This window comes from Gallinula chloropus (assembly GCF_964237585.1).
Source record: "Gallinula chloropus genome assembly, chromosome: 12".
Taxonomy (NCBI): domain Eukaryota; kingdom Metazoa; phylum Chordata; class Aves; order Gruiformes; family Rallidae; genus Gallinula; species Gallinula chloropus.
This window is the reverse complement of record NC_140097.1, coordinates 10,158,942-10,173,965: the sequence shown is the minus strand read 5'-3', so window position 1 is coordinate 10,173,965 and position 15,024 is coordinate 10,158,942. Positions and strand designations below refer to the sequence as shown.

At 61.3% G+C, this 15,024-nt stretch overlaps 2 protein-coding genes across 5 annotated transcripts; both read right to left on the bottom strand.

The window, feature by feature from the left end:
- Window positions 1-4,247: 4,247 nt before the first annotated feature.
- Window positions 4,248-8,542, bottom strand: KLHDC8B (kelch domain containing 8B). Of its 4 annotated transcripts, none has more exons than XM_084269493.1 (7): window positions 8,518-8,542; window positions 7,392-7,861; window positions 6,418-6,582; window positions 5,977-6,201; window positions 5,625-5,738; window positions 5,286-5,395; window positions 4,248-4,867 (listed from the first exon to the last, which is right to left on the bottom strand). In XM_084269493.1, exons 2-7 carry the CDS (start codon window positions 7,762-7,764, stop codon window positions 4,595-4,597), a joined length of 1,260 nt encoding a protein of 419 aa, XP_084125619.1. In that variant the 5' UTR covers window positions 7,765-7,861; window positions 8,518-8,542; the 3' UTR covers window positions 4,248-4,594. The 4 variants fall into 4 exon arrangements, with proteins under 4 accessions (XP_084125619.1, XP_084125620.1, XP_084125621.1 ...); XM_084269494.1 differs by having other exon boundaries at window positions 5,637-5,738; XM_084269495.1 differs by lacking the exon at window positions 5,286-5,395.
- A 639-nt stretch (window positions 8,543-9,181) lies between these two features.
- LOC311196054 (uncharacterized protein) lies at window positions 9,182-13,154 on the bottom strand (the record flags this gene model as incomplete). The annotated part of the gene is made up of 5 exons (XM_084269549.1): window positions 9,182-9,718; window positions 11,281-11,413; window positions 11,798-11,958; window positions 12,526-12,911; window positions 13,004-13,154. 5 exons carry the CDS (start codon window positions 13,152-13,154, stop codon window positions 9,512-9,514), a joined length of 1,038 nt encoding a protein of 345 aa, XP_084125675.1. The 3' UTR covers window positions 9,182-9,511.
- Window positions 13,155-15,024: the final 1,870 nt, after the last annotated feature.

Genomic DNA, 15,024 nt, shown 5'->3' with positions numbered 1-15,024 from the left:
CAAGTGTTTAATTTTATGGGCAATTTCCTCTCTATCCATCCTCCCCACCCTGCGGCCCAGGCTTACCCGGTGGCAGTTGGTGTGTTCAACATCTCCTTGATGTTCCAGACGTTAACGTTCATGGCTTTTTTTCACAGCTGACCCCCTTGCTGGGAGCTCTTGTCCCTCACCATGGCCCCAGCACTCACAGCCTCTCCTACCCTGTGGCAGCCATGCCACCACGCTCCCCTGCAAGGATGGGGAAAAGGGAGAGAGACAGATAAGCCTCACTCAGGGGGGAGCGTCCCCCTGTGCCCCCTCACTGTGGGGAGACCCTGGCAGGGGGCATGGCCCTGCAGGCCAAGGGCAGGCCCAGCCAGCATGGCCACCCGTGGGCTGGGCCCAATGCCTCCCCATAGGCCCCGGGGTACAGCCACCTGCTGGGCCTACCAGTCCCATGGAGCCTCACGGGAGCCTCACGGCCCAGGGCCGGGGTTCTCCATGGTCACCTTGGGGCTGGGGGTCCCTGGATCTCACCCTGAAACTGCAGTCCCTGGGGTCAGCCCCAGCTGCAGGCTTCCCCTGGGCTGCCCATGGCAGGCACCCAGCCAGCCCCTCTGCCTGGAAGCAGCCCCCCAGGCACATGGGGGCTTGGAGCCTGGCATGCAGAGGACTGGTCCCTCAGGAGCACAGCAGCCATGGCGCCCTTTTATTTCATGACCAGAGGCTGTGTGGTCTCTCATGTAAATACCTCTTGCAGAAATGCAGTGACGGTTTAATTTCATTAGAAGTATGACAAAAATAACTCATCATCTAAACACTCCCCGGAGAAAGATTCTCAAGTATGGTTTTACTGGAATTTTTTTCCTTGTACTTCTGTATCCTCTGTCTTCAGGAATGAAAAACAGGCACTCTTACTTGCCTATTTTTTTTTTCTCTTTTAATTCAAACCAGTTTCAATACTGGTTAAAATGTTTGGTTGCTGGTTCTGAAGATACTCTGTAAGCACTAAACCACTGTAGAAATATGGTTGATATAAATTCATGTCTAGATTAGAGGAACTACCCACATTCCCCCTTACGCTTTTTTGGCTTTAGCATTGAAGGCAGCCTGGAGCTCAGAGGTGTCAAAACAATGGCTTTCTTGATGTATATATCTGGTTTCCTAATCAAATCCTACAGAAATAAAACTTTCACTTTAAAAAAATATATAATTCTGGATTTTTGCCCATAAAAAACTTCTTGGAGTTACTTTGCTGCATTGTTTTCGCTTGTCACTACAGCGCTAGGGCTGGTATAAATAGCTTAGATTTATCACGGTGGCTTGTTAACTCTCAGCTGCACAGTGAGCCTCTAATGGGTTGATTTTGTAGGACCAGAGCAAGGAATTTCAGTCTGGATCGTGTTCCTGCTTCAGGGATGGGATAATGGCCAGGCTGTCCAAGGCAGCCGTGGGTTGGAAGGCAAATCTTTCTCCAGAGAGCCATACTGATGGGAACATTAACGTTTATTGTGCTTATTGAGTAAATAAAAGCCTTGTTCCACTCCTGAACTGCCTACAGCTCCGTTATACAGCCCGGTGCACGGCACTGCTGTCAAAAGCTTGGCTATGCATCCAGGTCCTATATGGCCCTGCGTCATAAATGGTGATTTTTCATCATTTTAGTTCTTATAATTGGAAAGTTTACCCTGAACTCCCTTCAGAGAGACTGTAGAGCCCTGTACCCATTCACAGCACTTCCACTGCCCTCAGGAAAGGATTTGCTGGTGCTTTGCGCACCGTCAATGAGGCTCAGCACATTATTTTAGGTTATTGTACAGAGCTATTCCTATTTCTGGTCTGGCTTGGGCTTTCTGGTTTGAGTGTCTACCAAGTTTGTGGAATATGATGAATGAGATTTTTGTATTTCCATCTCTCCTGACAACGGAAATAAATTTCTATAAGGAAACACATTTTTTTAATTATAGGTCTGACAGCTACCTCCACTTCCAGTCTCCCCCATCCATAACACGCTCTGGGGAGATTAGCCACGCTGCCAGGCACTGGCTCGTAGCTCTCCTTATATCTGAAGTAACAGACTGTGCTTCTAGCATTAGGGAGTGTGGCCAGATACTTGAAGCCTTCCATTTAGCAAAAATTAGCAGAAACTGACAGGAGATAGACAGCAATATATTTGGTATGTCCCTCAACTTGTTTTTTTCTTCATTAGAAAATCACAGGAGCTCTTCAGTTGGCCTTCAAGGGCAGTCAGGACCATCATCCCTTTGCCTGAAGTTCTTTCCATCTAGCCTGAGATGTCCATGGTCATGTTCCTGGCTGCTCTCCTACCCCCTCATTTGCATGGGATCCTGCTCCTGTGCCCAACAGTGGAAAAAGAAAAGAATAAGAAATCCACACTTTTAGGAAAGGGATCATGGATTTTTGTTTGCCTTGGGTGGAAATGCCAAGCCAGACAGCACAGCAGTGGGTCAATGTGCTGGGCAGTTGTGTGCATGAGGCAAGGTGCGGCTGAGAAAGGGGCAAACCCCTTGCAGGACAGGGACCACCAGCCTCACTGTTGGAAATGCTGCAACACTGAGGGGCTCCCGAGCCATGACTTCCCCCTCCAGCATCTGCAGGTACTTGCAGCCAGCGTTGCCTTGAATTGCATAAATGCAACACTGGGCACCCCATCAGCAACAGGGAAAGCTGTGAAGTTGGCACACAGGTATGTCAATTTGCCAGTGACTCAGCGTCTGATTTATCCCATCCATGTAATGCTCTTGGGGGAAAAAGCTTATTAATCAGGCCTGTATTTCCAATGCAGCTCCATGATTTAGTGTCCCCTGTGACTAAAGTTTTGGTGACAGTGAAGTTATGATGTTCCTTGGTGAGTTCTGGAAAGGGTTGCTAGGCTGGGGGGAGGTACTTCCCCAGTCTGTCACCTCCTAGGACCCTGGGAAGGAAAAGCCCACCAGGTTGGGGAGTGCTGGGAAAATGGGGTGCTGCTGCAATATCCAGAGGAGAAGGCTGGAACCATATCGTGCAGAAGAAGGGGTCCCTCTGTCCAGTCCCCCGCAGCACAGCTGACCCTCTCTGGCTGTTGGCACATCCCCCTGGCTGCTGAGGTACGGCTCAATCACTAATTCGGGGCTCCCTGTTGATGCTGGCTCTGGCACAGCGGTGGTTTCTATGGAAACTCCAGAGGCAGATGCAGGGATGGCATCAGCTGAGGTACCACCAACCCAGGTACCCCAGGATATTCCTCCCAAACCGCAGGTAAACGGCCATAGGGCATGTCGGGATGGACCTCATGGTCACCGTGCCAGGAGGACAGTGGGGACAGGACACTGAAAACACCTCGTGAATGCTCTTCTTGAATCATTTTCAACTTTCCCCACACCATGATGCCCTCGGCAGATGGCAGAGCCTGCCCCAGTGATGTGCCAGATGCTGCCACACTCTGCCAAGACTCAGCCTTCCATCCCTGCGGCCCCACTACACACCTGAGGATCATGCCAGCTGTCTTCTCCAAAAGGTCAGACATCTCTGCTTGATATTTACCTGGACCTGCAAGATCTTTCTAATGTCATATCAGTGAAAGATCGAATCCCTTGCCTGTGCCTGTGCCTGCCACTCTCTGCTTTGGGGTGTGTGACTCTGCACAGCACAAAGATCGAGGCTCAGGCAAGTCCATGGCACCAGGCAGTTTCAGGAGGGGGTCACCTGCTCACCTGTGCACCCCTGAACGTCACCCACAAACACCACAGCACAAAGCTTACCTTTTCTTCCTGGTGCTGGTAGGTGGGAGGTATGGTGTTCCTGCCTGGGAGAGCTGGACACAGCTGTATGCGGCTCTCCCAGGCACCAGCCATGCTCCATCCTTTGACACAGGGCTGCAGTGCTGAATGGGATCCAGGAGCCCCAGCATCATCAGGCATCTCATTTTATTTCTCAGCATCCTGGCAGTCTTTGCTGTTCCCTGCCCTCTCTCGCACCCCAGCTCTCTCTGACAAAGCCCATCTCCTGCTGCTGCCTTCACCCCCCGCAGCCCCTTGGCTGAGGGCATCCGCTGCTCAGCTCAGCCTCTCCAAAAGGAGGGACAGATCCTTACATCACATCACCCTGGCAGCAGGGAAAGGACCAAGGTCCCTACCCCCCCAGCACCAGGACCTGCCTGGGAAGGGCTTAGCAGGCTCTCCTTTGGGAGGGGATTTTCCCCACGGGCTGTGGCACATCCCTGCCCTGAGCAGGATAACCAGGGGCAACGCGACTCCGGCAGGTTAAAATTCCACGTGTTTTATTTATTCGAGGTGCTACATCACCTCCTAGGCACTGAGCTACAGGGCACCTCTGTGCTACATGAGACATCGACTGGGTCTACGACGACACAGCACTCACTGCTACACATATGGCACGGACACGCCGTGGCACGGATGGGGCCGGAACGGGGCAGCGTAGCCAACAACAGTCCTGCCACTGCTGCTCCCCTCCGTGCCGGCAGCCGCGGCCCTCCCGCCAGGCAGGATCTTACCCTGGGCTCCACTGTCACAGTGGTGCAGGAGCCGAGAGGGGTTTCCGAAGCATGGAGAGCAACAGCAGCTGCTCCGGCACCTGGCGTCACCCCAGAGCCAGGTCACCCCCACGCACGGGCACGTGCACACCCTGTCCCCGTCTTCAGGCACTTGGTGCTCGGCCGGGGCTGGTCCCACTCAGGGTGCCTCGCGCAGGCACAGAGCCTCGACGGCGCCGCTGGGACCCTGGGCGACCCCACCGATGACGAAGAGCAGGCTAGGCGCCGGGCAGCTGGAGCAGGAGCAGCGGCCGGTGGGCATGGGGGGCAGTGGCTCCCACTTCTTCCGTGAGAGGCTGAACCCTTCCACTGAGTCCAATGGGCACGACTGGTTACCTGTGGGAGACGGCAAGGTTTCAGCCCCACCCCAGCTCTCCGTGCACCCCAGGCTCTGTCATTCCCGCTTCATGTGCCAGGGGTCCCCAAGCCTGTGGGGCTCTGTAATCCCAGAGGCAGGGGCAGAAGAGGAGGTGGGCTGTTGGCACCAATGCCAAACTATGAGGAGCTCTGCCCCTGTGCCAGCACCCCACAGCCATCACCCGGGGTTAAGGGAGGGCAGCTCCAGCCGCTTCAGGGATCCGTCCAGCACCACTCACCTTTCACATCCCCTCTGCGGCAAGAGGTCTGGCTGGCCCCAGGCGAGCTCAGCGGGGTCTGGCAGCCCTCACTGCAGGGCTGGGAGTGCTGTAGCTGGCGCTGGGCTCCCTGGGCAGCCCTCCCCGCTGCATCCCTGCTGCTGAGTGACAGTACTAACCTTTCCCCAGGTCTCTCGGGAGAAGGATTCAGCGCTGCAACTGTGCACGGCAGGGCTGAGCCGGCGTGGGCTGTGTGAGCCCAGCATGCTGCACATGGGCTGGGGAAAGCCTGGCCAGGTGGTGAAATGGGCAAGAGGTTGGGGGGACAGCCTGTGGGGCAGGGCAGTACAGTCCCCCCCAGCACATGGGTGACATAGGAGGGATGCAGCAGGCAGAGCTAAGGCCATGCAGTTGTGGAGGGTGTTGCAACAGTCCCGTGTTTTTGCACAGATGACCTCCTCGCCACCACATGGGTCACTGATGTGCCAGAAAGGATGGGAACATGGCCACATGCCTACCCCTGGCATTACCGAGGCCACCCACAGCCACCACTCTTCCTCCCAAGCAGCCAGCCACGAAGTCTGCTCTCTTCTCCCTCATGCGGATGGTGCGGCTTGACTTGCTCCACACACCTGGGGATGAGAGGGTGTCAGCATCCTCTACGTGGGGCAGACATCCCTGCACACCAAGGCCAGGAGACACACAGGCTAATGGCACCCCAGGAACGTAAGGCAACCTGCACCAAGGGGCTGATGCTCAGAGCCTAGATGAACTGTGTCCCTAGGCATGGACACCCCTCACCAAGACCCAGGGAGGCATCCCGTACCCACAAGGAAAGCTCCCCCCCCCACCCAGGGACATGGAGCTCACCCTGCGCGGGGTCAAACATCTCCACGGTGTTGACAAAGTGAGGACGGGAGTAGAAGTTGTGGGGTCCCGGCTGCTGCAGCCCCCCCAGGCTGAAGACAATGCCGTCAGCCATGGCGCAGGCGGCAAAGGCGCGGCGGCTGGGCATGCTGGGGTAGCGCGTCCAGCTCCTTGTCTCCAGGTCAAAGGCCTCGAAGGCGGTGACGGGCAGCTTGCCCTGCCGTCCCCCTGCACACAGACCAGACCCTGCGGCTGCCGGTGCCCCAAGCTGGCACCATCGGCGGGCTCAGCAAGCGGGATGGGGCCGGCTGGCTGCAGTGCCCGTGCGGGAGGGCAGCACATAGCCACCATGGAGTGCACCAGGTCACTCCCTGTCCCAAGGAGGCAGCGGAGGGAAAGGGCAGGGGCATGGGGGGATGCTCGGCTTGCCCCAGCAGCACCTACCCAGGACGAAGATCTTGTTGCCCTGCAGAAAAGCGGAGGCCCCGTAGCAGGGGGTGGGCATGGAGGGCAGGGGCTGCCAGTGGTCCTTTGCCGGCTCGTAGACACGGACCAGCGCCTGGGGAGAGGTGTCCGCACCCATTCCCCCCAGCGCATAGATGGCCCCATCTGTGAAAGAGGTGTTGGTGAGGTGGGGACAGCCGTGGGCAGTGCCATGTGCCTGGTGTACCCCCATGCTTTCCAGGGCAGGCAGCATGGGTGCTCCTGAGCCCCACAGCCAGCTGCTGCTCTGGGGTGGCCGGGGGATGATGAACACGGCCAGGCCTGAGGCCAGCAATGCCCCGACCCCACCGGGGCACCCTCGCCCCCTCTCCACCCCATCCATCAGGCACAGAGTGGAGCACAAGGCCATCTGCTGTAATTATTCTCGGCAGTACCATCTCCCTGGAGACACCATGGCAACACAGCCATGCTGCCAAATCCTGTTCCTGCTCCCAGTGTGGCCGACACCCCTGCCTGCTCCCTCTGCTGCCCTGCTGTCCCCTCTGCCCTGCCCACCCCGCTGCAGCCTGGGGCCATGCCATGCATCCCCACCCAAAGAGCAGGCATGGGCACCATGTGTGTCACCACCACCAGCCCCTAGCCCGCGGGCTGCCAGGCTGTGCCAAGACTTGAAGGCTGCTCAGCAAAGTTTGGGAAGGAATTACAACGTGCTCAGTGCAGAGCACGCTGAGCTGAGCTGCAGCAGGTTGCGCAGCCACCCTGTCATGGTTCCGAGCCAGGAAACACTCCCGTGTCTGGAGGGACTCTGCATCACCCAGCCTCGGGCTGTAATGGGACTTCTGGGGCTGGAGCATGACCGTGCCATTAAGTGACAAGTTCAACTGTTGGGTGAAACCCTCATGCTGCATCCCAAGCAGCAGCAGGATTCAAATCCCTCCTAAGCATCCCTGGCCCCTGCAATCCCCGGGCCTCACCTCTCTGCACAGCTGAGATGCCCATGGATGGCTGAGCCAGCGCCGCTTTCTTCTCCCACTTGCCCTCATCCACATGGTAAACCTCGACGGAGGCGAGGGGGCTCTGTGCCACATCCACACCGCCCACCACCAGGATCTGCTTGCCCAGGACAAGAGCAGCAGCACCGGCCCGTGGTGTGGGCAACGGTGGGAGCACGGTCCAGCGCTGGGCCGGGAGGTCGAGTACCTCAGCGGCACCCAGGGCTCGCCCGCCACCTCCACAACCGCCCAGCACGAAGAGCTGCCCGTCGCGGTGCGCGGCGCTGCAGTACACACGACGCGTGGGCATGGCGGGGAAGGCGGCCCACACGAAGGCGCCCGCGCCCGCCGCCATGGGCCGGCTCAGCCGCCCTGGGGGTCCCCGGTCCCTGACCCCGCCGTACCGCCCATCCGGCCTGGCTCCGTGCTGGCCCGGCTCTACCCACCACCTCCTGCGGGGAGAGCACCCAAGTCAGTACCTGGGCACCCACCACTCCCCCCAGCACCAGCAAGCCAGCTCCCCTTCGTGGTGCTACAGCCCCACTCCCCGCCCCCCCCTCCCCCCCCACCTGCACCCACAAGGGCTCCTGCACCCCCAAGCTGACCCCTCCGGATTCCCACCCACCGGGGCTCCCGCTCCCTAAGGATCCCGATGCACCCACGGGAACCCCGCGCCCCGGGGCTTTCAGCCCACAACCACGAGGGCTCCTGATCCCCCGGGCTCTCGGTACACGGCCCGTACCCCCCACCCGAAGCTCCCGGTGCACAGTCCAGACCCCCCGAGGCTCCGGCTCCCCGTGCGCATCCCACAACCACCGGGCTCCCGCGGCACAGCCCGCACCCACCGGGGCTCCCGACTCGCAACCCGCTCCCACCGGGGCTGACGGTGCACACACCGGACCACCCCCCCACCCCCCCGCTTCCCCGCGCAGCCCGCACCCACCGGAGCTCCGCTCCCCGCGTCTCCCGCTGCACACCCCGCGCCCCACCGGCACTCCCCGGGCTCCTGCCTGCACCCACCCCACCCCGGGGCTGCTGCTCCACCGGGCTCGGGCTCCTCGCACCGCCCCGTTACCGGGACCGGGTCAGGCACCAGGACCGCGCTCACCTCTCCGCTGCTCTCCCCGCCGCTCCGCGCCGCCGCCCGCACCGGGCCCGCCCGCTGCTGCTGGGGGCGGCGCCGCGCCCTCCCCGGCCCCCCCCCCTCCCCTCCGCCGGGCCCCGCTCCCCTCCGCCCGGCCCTCCCGGGGCCCTGGATGCTGCTGCCAGCCCGCCGTGCCCCCGCCACCTTTGCCCCGCCGCAGGAAGAGGGGCTGGAGACACCCCTGTGCTGCAGCCAGCGGTGGAGCCCCCGGCTCAGAGCCCCCCACGGCCGCACGCTGCCATGGCCAGAGCCTCCCCAGCACCAGGCTCGGGGGGCCGAGAAGCTGCTGTCCTGCCCCTGAGCTCTGCTGTCACCACCACAGGGGTGCCGGGGATGGAGGGTGAGCTCAGCCCCCCTCTGAACACAACCACACCGAGGTCTCAGCAGTGTTGGGAAGGTGTCTGTGGGTCCCCACCCACCTTGTCCACCTTCATCCTCACTTGGCTGAGCCCTGTGACAGAGCACCCCAGGAAAGCAGCTTTCCCCCTGGCAGCACAGGCAGAGCCAAGGGCAGGCAGGAGACCCACAACAGAAACAAGCTCCAAAGGTTTGCTTTAAACCCAGGCAGAAGCTAGCTCTGCCGGGGAGGACACCGCGGCACAAACGGCACTCGGGCGTGCCACCCGTAACACTGCGCTGACCCTGGCACCCGCCCCACACCAGCGCGAGGACAGGAAGAGAGGTGTGAACACTGTGTGGCTGCCTGCATTGCCCCTGCCCCAGCAGGCAGGTGGGTGGCTCCCCACGGTGCTGCTAAGGAAAGGAAAGCCATTTCCTCCCAGGATCCTGTCACACGAGCTCCCTGTGCACGGACGGTCTGGTAGGACCAAGCAGGTGCATCACACATTGGAGAGGGAGAACACAGCTCAAAGCAGGAGCCCAGCCCTGGACTTGGCCTGGGTGCAGCAGGAATCAGGGGGTGTTCCAGTCCAGAGCCCCTCGGCCCTGCGAGGTGGCGTCACTGTCCATCCCACTGCTGGCTTGGGATGTCTTTCTCTGTGCGGGCCAGGTAGCGGTCGTAGTTCTCCTCACACCTCCTCACGCAGCGCAGGAAATAGTCCTCATCGGCAATGGCCTCCAGCAGGTCGGTCTGCACCAGGCAAACGTCATACAGCTCTGAGGTGGGAGCACGCCTGGGGCTGCTGCTGCCCCTCTCCAAAAAAACCTGCAGGGAGAGAGCAGCGCACAGAACCACTCACACTCTTTGCAGTGCAAGGGTCGTGCCCGCCATGAGCGCAGAGCCTGGCAGTGGTGTACACACCCCAAAGTGCACCCTGCCCTCCTCCTTGGCCAGGCGCCTTCGCACCAGCTGTGGCTCGGCAGCAGAGGGCAGGGGCTTCTGTCTTCTCTGCAGAGGTAGAAGGTGATGTTTCTCCAGATTTCTCCTCCCTCCTACAAAGCCCCCTGCTCATCCCAACATGCAGTTGGGTGTCCCCTAAGAAACACAATGTGCCATGCAGCTGGAAGAAAACAGCTCTGTGGAAGAGCTGACCCCAGGAAAACCTCTGCCAACAGATCTTCTTTTGGCTGCCACAGCCTGTTGCACAGGAGGGAACTTCACTTTCTGATCTTTACCATGGCTCTGTTGAAGGCCACCTGGCAATCTGTCTCCATCCCAGCGCCACTCTGTCACTGACACAGGGCTAGCCCTGCAGAGCTGCTGATGCAGGAAGAGGGGAAGCTGGCGTCCAACCTCCTGATCCTGGCTGCAGGACAGCAAAGTCCTGGTAGCAGGGATGAGCTTTGCTGGCGAGATGCTCGGCTGCCACCCAGACCCCAGCAAGGTCAGCTGCCACCATCACTTGACCCTACCTGTCTGATCCCATACCGGGGAGCGCTGGGGCTGGCTGCATGGCTGCGCCCAGACAAACCCAGCAGCCTGACTGACCGGCTGTGCTGGCTACAGATGGCAAAAGAAAGAGCTCCTTGATGTGGGAAACAGCCTGAGGCTGAAATGCAGCAAGTGGAGCTGCGTGAGCCGTGCTCCAGCTGCTGCAGACACGCAGGCACCAGCTGCTGCGCACAGGGGCCTCAGGCTCTTAGCAGAGCGATCCACATTAATCCACCTGAATCAGGCACTGCACAGACCAAAGCCTGTTCCTGACAGGTCCGCTCTGGGCAGCGACAATTCCTGCCACCAGCTACAAACCTACAACCTGAGACCTTGTGCAGAAGGGAACAGCTGACGAGCATCCCATCCCTTGCTACTTCCCAACTGCCTGGCAAATGCTGCTGACCGCTCAGCAGCTTCCAAGGCTTCGCCCTCCCCGTGCTGCTCGCTCCTGGATGGAGACAAGCAGGGGTCCAGGCTCACTCATGGAGCTGCAGCTCTTGTTTGAGCATCAAGAGTTGTCCAACTGCCAGGCACGTTTCTGTCTGCATAAATGTCCCCTTTCCCAAGCGTGCTCCACCACAAACACTGCCCTTCCATCTCTGTACCTCAGTGTGCTGAGGCTGGCTGGCTTGCCGCCATTGCCGCTGCTGCCAGGAGCAGGGCTGACTCACCCAGCAGAGCTGAAGCACTCGGCAGTGAGCACAGGCAGCCAGCACCTGCTGTTCCCTGCTCACAGCCCATCTTGACCTCGGACACTGGTCGCGTGGGACGCAGTGACACTGTGCCTACACCTTGGTTCCCCCATGCAAAGGGGACCAAACGTGGTGCCTGACCTCATCGGGGACACCCCTCGGAGCAGGCAGCTGGCAACGGTGGGACCTTCAGCCGCCTACCTGGGGATGAACAATGGTGTCCGCGTCATCCAGACGGATGTTGTCGTCAATGAAAATGTGGTGAACATCCGGATCGTGGGGGTCGATCCACAGGGGCTTCCCACCCTGGGAAGAGAACTGATTTCTGGCCCACCTGGAACAGCAAGTGGGACAAGGAGCAGTCGGGTGAGGGAAAGTGTGACAGCTCTCCGGTAAAGGCAGGTAAGGGCGCGCTGCAGGCTCAGGGCAACCCTGTGAGCCAGGGAAGCAGGATGGAGACCATCCTGTTCCTCTGCCTGCTGCTGCCTCCCAGGAAAGAGAAGCATTTCATAGCAAGGTGGCAAATGAGGGGGTGTTTGGAGAAAAACAGGAGGTACATCAGGGGATGGGGACCTGAAGACAGACATGAGAGCCCCATCAGGCTGCCTGTAGGCAAAATGAGGAGCATGTCAATAACAAAGAACTCAACATTCAGAGCTATCCCAGACTGGGAGAAGCTTGGAGAATCCAATCCACCTCCTCAGTGCCCTGCTCTCACCAGTCAAAGTGGTCTTGGAAGCCTCCAATTCCCTCAAAGGAGCTGAAGTAGTCATAAAGTTTTCTTCCATCTTCCCGGGTGGCCAGCCGCTCTGATCCCCGCGTCAGCACCACCCCTCGCTTGCTGCAGCGTATCTGGCCAGGGGTGAGGTCCACTGGGAGCTGCAGGACCACAGAGAGCAGGAGAGGAGAAGTTTCCAAAGCAGGCAGGTTGTTTCACGCATTGGCAGAGACAACAAAGCAGCAGGGTGGAGACTCCCCACCACCACAGCGTGGGAGGACAGCTCTTGTCTGCCTGTTTTCACAAGACATCTCTCCTCTGCTGGGATGGAAATTAATGACCTCCTAACTGCACTTGCTCCCTGCCAACGCTCCAAGGAACAACTGAAGCACCTTCTGAAGTTTGTTCCCAGCGTTCCTGCCCAGCATGTTGCTGCAGGGAGAGAATGGCTGCCATGGGCTCTGAGCCAGGGAGTCCCACTCTGCTGCAGCAGCCCCTCGCTCTGTCCAACCCGGGACAGCCCAAGAGGAGACCCTTCCATGGGCACATGCTCGCCCCTGTCTAAGAGCTTCATCCCAAGAAGCCAGCCCCATTTCCTCTCCAAAAAGCCAGTGCTTTTAGAAGCGGGCTGGCTAAGGGGTTTGAGAGCAGCATGGCACGGGGGGCTCTGCGCAGGACCACCCTGGCTGCCCTTTTCCAGCACGCCTGGCCGTCAGGGTGCCACTCACCTCCACATCACACAGGGTGGGGAACTGGGGGTGCTGCCCAGCCAGGGCACAGCTGACGGCTCGGAGAGCTCGGGGCAGGTCAGTGCCGAAGGTCCTAAAGATGACGGCGAAGGCCCTCCCCTCCCGGTGCAGGGTGTCCAGGAGGCGGAAGAAGGAGGGCAGGATCAGGTGGTAGTGCTTGCTTTCTTCCCCCCGGACCGAGAAGACGTCGTTTCGCTGGCCCGGCCACTCCAGCAGCTGCAGGTGGCGGGCGTGGAGGCCGCGGAAGCAGCGGCCCGGCCCGGCCTCGGTGAAGGCAGGGTCCCGGCCGTGGCGGCTGTAGTAGCTGAGGACGCCGGGGCAGGGGGGGCGCAGGGAGGGCCGGTCGCTCGCCCACTGCCACTCGCCTGCAAGAGAGGAGGGTGCTCAGGGGCCGCTCCCGCCCGGCTCGGCCCGGCCCGGCCCGGCCCGCCCCACCCCTCCCGGCCCCAGTGCTCACCGGCGGCCCCGGCGCGGCCCCAGGTGACGGTGCTGAGGAAGGTGTTGAGCGCCGCCCGCGGGCCCTGGCCCGACACCGCGTCCGCGACCACCACCGTGTTGTTCAGGTCCACGTGTAGCACCAGCCGCCGCCGCCCACTCCCGCCGCTCATCGCCCCGGAACCGGCCCCGACACCGGAACCGGCCCCGGCGGCGCCGCCGTTACCTGGAAACGGCGCCGCTTCCGCCCGCGCCGCTTCCGCCGGCCGGCGCCCCCTGCCGGCAGGGGCCCGCGCCGCGGGGCACCGCCCGACACCGGCGCCCCAGACGCTGTTGCCATGGGCGACCGTGAGCGCGAGCGGAGGCCGGGGGCGGGGAGCGCGGCGGGGGGTCCGGGGGGGGGGGGGGCGTGACCCAGCCCGCGCCGTCTGGGGTGGGCGTGGCCCCGGTCCGCCGCCGAGGGCTGGAAGCGGAAGTGGACGGTGCTTCCGGCGCTCCGCGGGCGGCCATGTTGGACCGGCGGTAGCGACGAAGCGGCGGGTGCGGGTCTGGCGGCGGCCGGTAGGTTGGGGCCAGCGGTGCCCGGGCCCCGCGCTCCTGGGCGAGGGCGCTGTCGAGCCGCCCGGCGGGGCGCGCCCCCGGGCGCTGGAGGCGGAGCCGCGGCGCTGAGGACCCCGCCCCCCTGCCCCCCCCCCGCCCCCTCCCTCCCCGCCCCGGGCCCGGGAGCCGACGCGGGCCGAGCAGGGGGGGCCGCACCCGCTGTCTACACCAATCACCTCCCCGCAGCCCCATAGGGAGGGCGCCTGCCCCGGGCGGCTCTCCCCGCTCCGGGGCACCTCCGGCCGGTGGGCTGAGATAGCCCAGCCAGGGCTCCCGCCGGCCCCTCTTGGCCGGGCCGGGCCGGGCCTGGGGGGAGAGGGCGGCGTGTACGAGGGGAGCGAGGGACGGACCCTCGGGAAGGGCCATCTCCTTCACCGAGGCGTGGAGCAGGGGGCGAGGCAGAATCGGGGGCTGCCGGTCCCGGCGGCCTCCGCCGAGCTCTCCTTGGGTCTCCATGCCATCCTCTGTCCGCACAGTCTGGTCCAGCTCCACGTCCTGGCCCTGCTGGTGGCTGTCTTGCCCCTCCGGTGCAGCCGGGGCAGCCTTGCAGAGCCCAGAGGGCCGGGCCTTGAAACCCCTTGAAATCACTCCGGCATTGTGTGAGGGCCGTGCCAGCGCTTTAGTCAGGGTATGTCCCCCAGTAGTGTGTCAAGTGAGGGGGTACTTGCTCTTGGGTGGACAGACTGGGGCTGTGCCTGCTTGTGGCCAGCTTTGGCTCCTAGTACAACTTGAACTGCACCAAACAAGACCGAGTGAAGTGATGTTGAGAGGTTCTGCCCCTGACCAGATGTCACAGCCTCCCTGTTCAACGTCAAAATACCCCTTAAGGTGCCCTGGCTGTTCCTGGCCTTGCTGCAGACAGAAGACGAAGCGTTTTGCAGCCTGCTGAGTGCACGCTGTTACTTGTGCTTCTCCATTGGCTTCTCCCTCTCTACCTGATCAGGATTAAGCTTTACATCCTTGCTGCCTTCGCTGCTCCCGCTCCTTCCTTCACTTTGGAGGTGGCAAATCTCAGGGATCTCAGAGCGCTCCCCTGCCTGCCTCCCCCTCCTCCGTGGGAGATCCCCTGCTTACCGCAGAACAACTGCGCTGTCCTCCTCCAAATCCCTCTTCTGCCCTGACGTCTGCAGAACACTTGACTGAGATTAGGCTGTCATGTGGAGGCTCTTACTCCCCCCGCTGACCTGTGCTTCCCCTTCTGCGACGGCTTTTGGCTTGTGTCTTCTCTTCCCTGCTTGTGCAGCCAGCAGCAGCCAGCCCGGGGCCGGCATTCCCAGGCTCCGGCATTGCCGGTGAAAGCAGAGTTCCCTGAGGAACGTTGGACATGAGGAGCTCCTTGCTCTGTCTGCTCAGGCACTGACTTTTCCATCACAGCTTTCTTGGGCGCTGCCCTCTCCGGTAGTGTCTCTGACACCTTCTGCCTTTCCCTGAAAAGGGTTTTTC

Excerpts from the sequence above, each read along its gene's own strand:
- KLHDC8B (XM_084269493.1), bottom strand. The coding sequence starts at position 7,764 with ATGGCGGCGGGCGCGGGCGCCTTCGTGTGGGCCGCCTTCCCCGCCATG. Across the intron at positions 6,583-7,391 it reads CATCTCAGCTGTGCAGAGAG|ATGGGGCCATCTATGCGCTG; the intron begins GTGAGGCCCGGG and ends CCTCTTTCACAG. Across the intron at positions 6,202-6,417 it reads CAACAAGATCTTCGTCCTGG|GGGGACGGCAGGGCAAGCTG; the intron begins GTAGGTGCTGCT and ends GTCTGTGTGCAG.